At 36.0% G+C, this 8,709-nt stretch overlaps 1 protein-coding gene across 1 annotated transcript in view; it reads left to right on the top strand.

Moving 5' to 3' along the window:
* The window catches only part of IGSF9 (immunoglobulin superfamily member 9), a 145,988-nt gene that overhangs the window by 126,195 nt on the left and 11,084 nt on the right, over window positions 1-8,709 (top strand). The window contains 1 exon segment of the mRNA XM_077464122.1: window positions 5,678-5,820. Within this exon segment, the coding sequence (XP_077320248.1) occupies window positions 5,678-5,820 (143 nt within the window).

The following is an 8,709-nucleotide window of genomic DNA, read 5'->3' on the forward strand; positions in this document are numbered from 1 at the left end:
ATTGGTTCTTTATTTTTAATTGTTTGCAATTTTACATGTACGTTCAAAATTCTACGTCCTACTTGTCAGTAAAGCACACTGGATCCTCTTTGCTGTTCCACTCGTATTTCAGTGAAGGTCAACGGACAGAGTTCTGTTGGTAGGCAGTCACTGAAAACGATATAGTCTCCAAGAGGAGATCCTTGGTGTCTTCACCCAAGACCCAAATTGTTATTGTTTTCTGTGGTTTTGACGCCGTTCACTTGTTTTGGTTTAGATAAAAATGTAGGAACCCCTGTTCTGGTGACAGTTTTTTGCAGAAAGATGGGAAATTCTAAATTTTACGAGTTGCCAGTACAGCAGGTGAGGGGAAGTCTTCCAGTGGGGACACCTGTTCTTGTGACAATTAACGTCCTGTTGTGTCTTTTGAGACAGGATGTGAAAGGAAATGGGACATCATTGACGGAGTGTTTGATCATTCATACTTAAAAACAACTGTTCTATTAATACACTTTAAATCCAACTTTGGTAGTATTACTATCTTGGCTGGTTTGACAAAGTTGCTAAGTCCTGTTGTCTGGAGCTAAGCATCACCTACTGATCCCCTTGTCCAACGAGAACGTTTACGTAGGATATTAAGCTTTTTTTTTTTTTTTTTTTATCAGAGGGCTAGTAAACGTGAAAGGATTATCTGTAAAGGGCAAGGATTAGCCCCATAGCCTGAAAAGTTAAAGCCTATTGAGAAACCTGGATCTGAGTGCCTACAGAAGAGATTATTCAAGCGAATACAGCTAATGGCAAACCTCTTGTCTGCTTTTGGGAAGTTCTTGATGGAACAACTGCTGCGTTTCCATTGATCCCATCTCATTAGCCTTTTGCTTTTTTTTTCGATGAGTTTCCAACCATGGTTCTTGCCTTAATGTCTCAACCGACATTGGGAAACCATGATGAAAGAACTGCTGGTTTCCCATTGAACCGACATTGGGAAACAATGATGAATGAACTGCTGGTTTCCCATTGGTCCAATCTCAGGAGCTTTCTGTTTTTCAATGGATTGCCAAGCATGGTTCTTGCCTGCATGTCTCAAGAGAAACAATGATGGAAGAACTGCTGGTTTTCCATTGGCCTCATCCCATTAGCCTTCTGCTTTTCGATGGATTTCCAAGCATGGTTCTTGCCTGCATGTCTCAACCCACATTGGGAAAAACTGCTGGTTTTCCATTGGTCCAATCTTAGGAGCCTACTGCTTCTCAACAGATTTCCAAGCACAGTTCTTGCTTGTATGTCTCAACCCACATTGGTAAAAAACGATGGAAGGACTTCTGGTTTTCCATTGGTCCAATCTCATTAGCCTTTTGCTTTTCAATGGATTTCCAAGCACGGTTCTTGCCTGCATGTCTCAACCCACATTGGGAAATAATGATGGAAGAACTGCTGGTTTTTCCACTGGTCCAATCTCGGGAGCCTTTTGCTTTTCAATCGATTGCCAAGTATGGTTCTTCCCTTCATGTCTCAACCCACATAGGTAAACTATGATGGAAGAACTGCTGGTTTTCCATTGGCCCAATGTCATTAGCCTTTTGCTTTTCAATGGATTTCCAAGCATGGTTCTTGCCTGCATGCCTCATACCACATAGGCAAACGATGGAAGAACTTCTGGTTTTCCATTGGTCCCATCTCATTAGCCGTTTGCTTTTCATTGGATTTCCAAGCATGGTTCTTGCCTGCATGTCTCAACCCACATTGGGAAATAATGATGGAAGAACTGCTGGTTTTTCCACTGGTCCAATCTCGGGAGCCTTTTGCTTTTCAATCGATTGCCAAGTATGGTTCTTGCCTTCATGTCTCAACCCGCATAGGTAAACTATGATGGAAGAACTACTGGTTTTCCATTGGCCCAATGTCATTAGCCGTTTGCTTTTCAATGGATTTCCAAGCATGGTTCTTGCCTGCATGCCTCATACCACATAGGCAAACGATGGAAGAACTTCTGGTTTTCCATTGGCCTCATCCCATTAGCCTTCTGCTTTTCGATGGATTTCCAAGCATGGTTCTTGCCTGCATGTCTCAACCCACATTGGGAAAAACTGCTGGTTTTCCATTGGTCCAATCTTAGGAGCCTACTGCTTCTCAACAGATTTCCAAGCACAGTTCTTGCTTGTATGTCTCAACCCACATTGGGAAAAAACCATGGAAGGACTTCTGGTTTTCCATTGGTCCAATTTCATTAGCCTTTTGCTTTTCAATGGATTTCCAAGCACAGTTCTTGCCTGCATGTCTCAACCCACATTGGGAAATAATGATGGAAGAACTGCTGGTTTTCCCACTGGTCTAATCTCGGGAGCCTTTTGCTTTTCAATCGATTGCCAAGTATGGTTCTTGCCTTCATGTCTCAACCCACATAGGTAAACTATGATGGAAGAACTGCTGGTTTTCCATTGGCCCAATGTCATTAGCCGTTTGCTTTTCAATGGATTTCCAAGCATGGTTCTTGCCTGCATGTCTCAACCCACATTGGGAAATAATGATGGAAGAACTGCTGGTTTTCCATTGGCCCAATGTCATTAGCCGTTTGCTTTTCAATGGATTTCCAAGCATGGTTCTTGCCTGCATGCCTCATACCACATAGGCAAACGATGGAAGAACTTTTGGTTTTCCATTGGTCCCATCTCATTAGCCGTTTGCTTTTCATTGGATTTCCAAGCACGGTTCTTGCCTGCATGTCTCAACCCACATTGGGAAATAATGATGGAAGAACTGCTGGTTTTTCCACTGGTCCAATCTCAGCAGCCTTTTGCTTTTCAATCGATTGCCAAGCATGGTTCTTGCCTTCATGTCTCAACCCACATTGGTAAACCATGATGGTCAGATCTCAGAAGCCTTCTGCTTTTCAATGTATTGCCAAGGTTGGCCCTTACCTGCATGTCTAAACCCACATTGGGAAACAAGTATGAAATCGTCCTCAGTACCGTTAAACTGCAGATTGGCTGAACTTTCCAACAGGAACTTGGCTATTGATGGCCAACTCGGAAAGATAAGGGACCTTCTGAGTGGGATCAATGCTCCACCATGGTTTAGGAAAATCCCATCATTACAGGAGATTGCAGATCCTCAGGGGCTAGCATGTGCATGGAAGAGCCAGGAGGTGATCCAGGCCAAGCAGTGTTTGGGTAAACCAAGGTCTTTTGAGGGACCCTTCAGCCAATGTTTATGTAATGTCTGAGAAGCTCAGCGTTGCCCAGAGGTCACGGGGAGTCAGTTGATGCCGCAACCGCAGCTTGTAAATACATATTTATTTTGAGGTCAAGTGCTTTCCAGATCTGAGTGAGTCTGGGAAGATGCCATGTGTTTTCCAGGAACTCCAGATGGTTGCCTATATTTACAAATCCACTAAACTGAATCTATTGACTTTTTAAAATTATTTGGATACATATGTAAATGAGATTCAAATAATTTTATCAAATGTGTGTTTTTAATCCTTCTTTCCGAGTATAGTTTCAATATTGACATTGAAACAAACGTATTGGCTCGTTGCACCAAGACTGGAAGTGAAGCACAGAGTCGCATTAGGGATCAGCGTGCCGAGCATATTGTGAACACATAAAACCTATCCTTAAAGTGCATGTAAATGCTAATAATGAACTTCTCTTATTTTCTTCCCATTTTGGTCTTTTATTATGTTCTGGAGAGCAACTAGCCTTATCCACTCTCCATTCTAAACTGTCCCCTTTAAGACCGACACTGTAAAAACAATGCACTGCACATGTGGCCATTATGTTGAGTTGTTGGGTTGAGGCTCAGTGATTGCTTATAGAGCTCCCTCTAGTGGCCAATCTAAAATGTACAACAGGAGTCTCAAACTGGCGGCCCTCCAGCTGGTGCAAAACTACAAGTCCCATCATGCCTCTGCCTGTGGGAGCCATGCTTGTAACGGTCGGCCTTGCAATGCCTCATGGGACTTGTAGTTACGCAACACCTGAGGGGGGCACCGGTTTGAGACCCCCCGATGTACAACATAATAACGGAATAAGAAAGCAGAAGGGTAAATTTTATGCTGCTGACTAGGTGAAATCAGACCCGGGACAAGGGGGTGGGCAAGAGGGACAGCTGCCCCTGGCACATTCATGAAGGGGGCACCTCCTCACAGCATGCTGGAGATCTGTGGCTCGAAAACCAGTGGGCCGTGGCTTCAGGTCTGCGCTGCTAACACGCAGTGCTCCCCAAATGCCCACTTTCCACCAACCTCAGCTGGCACAACAAACACACACCTAGGCATGTGCAGAACGAAAAAATTTGTTTCATTTCGAATAGTTTTAAAATTTGAATCGTTTTTGAATTTCCAAAGAGAATAGAATAGAAAATAAATGAATAGAATGGAAAAAAAATGTAATTGAATAGAAAAGAATATAACAGAAAATAAAAGAATATAATACAGTAAAAACAGAACACAGTAGTATAGGAAATATAAGAATATAATAGATTAGAATAAAAAAAAGAATATAATAGATTAGATTAGAACCATCTTCTGAAATTCTAATAGAAGAGAATAGAATAAAAAAGAACAATAGAAAAGAAATAAGATAACCATTTTACAAAATTCAAATATTTTCTATTCTATTCAAATTCGAATTGATTCTAACAGAATAGTATAGAAAAAAATTGAATAGAATGAATAATAACCATCTTCCTATTTTAATCTATTCTATTCAAATTCGAATTGATTGTTTTAATTTTGGGAAATTGTTTTTTTTTTTTTTTTTTTTTATTATATCATTTTTTTTGTTTATTCTATTTTATTTTCTGTTCTACTCTTTTTGATTCAAATTTATTCTATTTGAAATTCGAAATTTCGGAAGATGGTTATGTTCTTTCCATTCTATTCTATACTATTGTGTTATTTTCTAATCTATCCTTTTCTATTCTATTCGAATTGATTCAATTAGAATTTTGTGAAATGGTTTTTATTCTTTCTATTCTATTGTTTTTTTTTTGTTTTTTGTTTTTATTCTATTCTTTTCTGTTCTATTATTTTCTTTATGTATTCAAATTCAAAATGATTCTATTTGAAATTTGAACTTCAGAAGATGGTTATATTCTTTATATTTGTTGCCATTATATTCTAGTCTATTCTGTTCTTTTATTTTCTCTTCTATTTTGTTCTGTTTTACTCTATTATATTCTATTATTTTATTTTCTGTTATATTCTTTTCTAGTCTAATTTTTTTCCTCTATTCTATGGCTTTATTTTCTATTATATTTTATTCTCTTTGGAAATTATTATTATTATTATACAGGATTGTTATGGCGCTGATAGTTTGCTCAGCCCTTTACAACACGGGGGGCGGACAGTACACTTACAACACAAATCAATACAGGAGGGATCCGAGGGCCCTGCTCGTTAGAGCTTACATTCTAGCAATCTCAATGCCCAACCATAGGCAGCCGGTGCAAAAGGGAGTCCTAGAAATGGGCACAGGGTGGTACACCCATTCTGCAGTAAGCTGGGCAAACCTGTCCCGGTACTGGGTGGGATTAATGTAAACTTTGCCCCTTTTGAGGGTAAAGCACAGGTTCTCTTTAAATAAGTTTTCTTTACCTTTTAAAATTTTTTTAGGAATATTGTAATTTTCCCGTAAACAAAAAATAAAATGTGATCACCATTGTATTGATCCTATATTCTTCCTTTTCCGGCAAGAAGGAATACATCCGTGGACGAGAATTACGAATGGGACTCAGAATTCACCCTGGAAGCGGACCTCATGGATGCCCTTCAGGTCTACCGCGGAGGAAACGGCGGCCGGCCCATCTCCACCGTTGCTCTGGGCGAAGTGGAAAGACAAAGTGAGTGGTGTTTTTTTTATTTATTTTTTTAGTTTTATTTTTTTAGGCATTTTTACTGCAACACAATCAGACAGCAGATGTAAAACCAGGCCAATATGTATTCTTCTATATATTTTTGGTTTTTAAAAAAAAATAAAAAAAATAAAAAATAAGCGTATATTGATTGGTTTGCGCAAAAGTAATAGTGTCTAGAAAATAAGGGATACATTTATAGCATTTTTATTATTATTATTTTTTTTTTTTTTACTAGTAATGGCGGTGATCAGAAATTTTTAGCGGGACTGCGACATTGCTCTTTATTTAATTTTTTTTTTTTTTTGAGACCATTGACATTTATACAGCGATCAGAGATAAAAAATAGCCACTGATTACTGTATAAATGGCACTGGCAGGGAAGGGGTTAACACGGGGGGGGGGGGGGGGGGCGATCAAGGGGTTAAACGTGTTTCCTGGGGAGGTGTTTCACTAGGAACAGACGATCACTCTTTACTCCCCTGACAGAACGGGGATCTGTTTGTTTACAGCCCCACCCCGTTCTGGCTCTCTGAGGAGCGATCACAGGTGGCCATACCGGTACGGCGATTCATGCAGCCGAGCCAACCTGTCGCAGTATAATAAAAAATTATATATTATTAAATATATAGATGTGTGTGTGTATATATATATATATATATATAATAGTGTCTGTGTCTCTCTCTATATATATAGAGATATAGATATATCTAGATATAGATATATCGATATATATATATCGATATATATATCTATATCTATATATATCGATATCTATATATATCGATATATATATATCTATATATATATATATATATATATCGATATATATATATATATATATATCGAGATATATATATATATATATATATATATATATATATCGAGATATATATATATATCGAGATATATATATATATATATATATATATATATATATATCGAGATATATATATATATATATATATATATATATATATCGATATATATATATATATATATATATCTATATATATATATATAGATATATATATAGATATATATATATATATCTATATATATATATATAGATATATATATAGATATATATATATATATATCTATATATATATATAATATAGATATATATATAGATATATATATATATATCGATATATATATATATATAGATATATCTAGATAGATATATATATATCGATATATATATATATATATCGATATATATATATCGATATATATATATATAGATATAGATATATTGATATAGATATATCGATATATATATAGATATATATATAGATATATCGATATATATATATATATATAGATATATATAGATATATAGATATATAGATATATATAGATATATAGATATATATAGATAGATATAGATATAGATATATATATATATATATATATATATATATATATATATATATGAGAGAGAGAGAGATATAAAACTTTTTTAATTACATTTTTTTATAAGAATTTTTAATTACATTTTTTTATAATAATATACATTGGCAAGCGGTTAAAGCAGAAAGTAAAAAAAATGTTTTTTTCCCCCAAAATTGTTGTTTTTTTTTTGTTTATAGCTCAATTATATATATTATTCTTAAAAAAATTATTAAAAATGATTATAAAAATTTTCAAAAAAAATTATATATAATTTTTATATATGCATATAAAAAAATGATATATATAATTTTTATTTACATTTTTTATAATTTTATATATTTATATATAATTTTTATATATGCATATAAAAAATGATTATATATCATTTTTATTTACATTTTTTATAATTTTTTATATATATATATATATATATATATATATATACACAGCACAATTGTCAGTTAAAGTAACGCAGTGCCGTATCCAAAAATGGCCTGGTCATGAAGGGGGTAAATCCTCCGCAGGTCAAGTGGTTAAAAAAATAAAATAAAATAAAAAAGAACAAAAAAATAAAAACAGGAGATATGAACATTTAGCATTGAATAGAAGGGCCGGTATGCAATGTAGTTACAATGATACAATTTTACTAACACATGCCAAAGAGTCAAAGCTGCATTCAGGCTTTAATGGGGGTTTTTTTTTACACCTCCATCATTAAAGGATTAGAATAATTTTTTTTACAAATGTAATTTTCTTTCTTTATTTTTTTTTATTTATTTTTTTAGCGCCGAAAAAAAAAAAAAATCTGTAGACAAACCTGAACTCTGTTCTAGTTTTTTCAAATCCAGTTTTCAGCCGATAGCCCGCGTGACCGCGCTTGTGCGGATGTCAAAGTGAATTACAATGATCTAATCTAATTACTGAGCCCAAGTCACTGGGACAGGAAGGGCTCGAGGCATCACTGAGATATTGGACAGCTATTTTTTTTTTCTTTTGGACGCATCCATAACAACAGCTCAGTCCTTTGCTGTGTCTATAAATGGAAGCGCTTGGCCCCATTCCCCCCCCCCGGGAAGGGATTCCATGGTCCCACATGGAGGATTCTGGGAAAACCGAGGTCGGGGGATCACTAGGAAATCCTGGAAGGGTCCCTGCTTCCCACACGGCGATAGATGTGACGGCCTGTGAAAAAGTCACAAAGAAATGTATGGATTTTTAAGGGGCTTGCTTAAAAAGAAAAGAACGGAGAGTGGCGATCGCCTTCAGTTCTCAATGACGCACCCCTGCACTTAGGCGGCTGCGCCCCCCCATTATCTCTGCCCAATTGAGCACAGAGTGTTTTCGGTTTAAGATGCCGCTTTATACATTGGCATGCCCCCCTTAGAACCAGTCTGTCTGGATAATATAATCACCTGCTGACTTGGCATCATCCACAGGCAGCTTAACTCTTCAATAAAAGACACAGAAATCGAATCCAAC

The sequence above is a fragment of the Lithobates pipiens genome, unplaced genomic scaffold (assembly GCF_037356315.1).
Source record: "Lithobates pipiens isolate NorthernLeopardFrog02 unplaced genomic scaffold, aLitPip1_a1.2 Scaffold_30, whole genome shotgun sequence".
Taxonomy (NCBI): domain Eukaryota; kingdom Metazoa; phylum Chordata; class Amphibia; order Anura; family Ranidae; genus Lithobates; species Lithobates pipiens.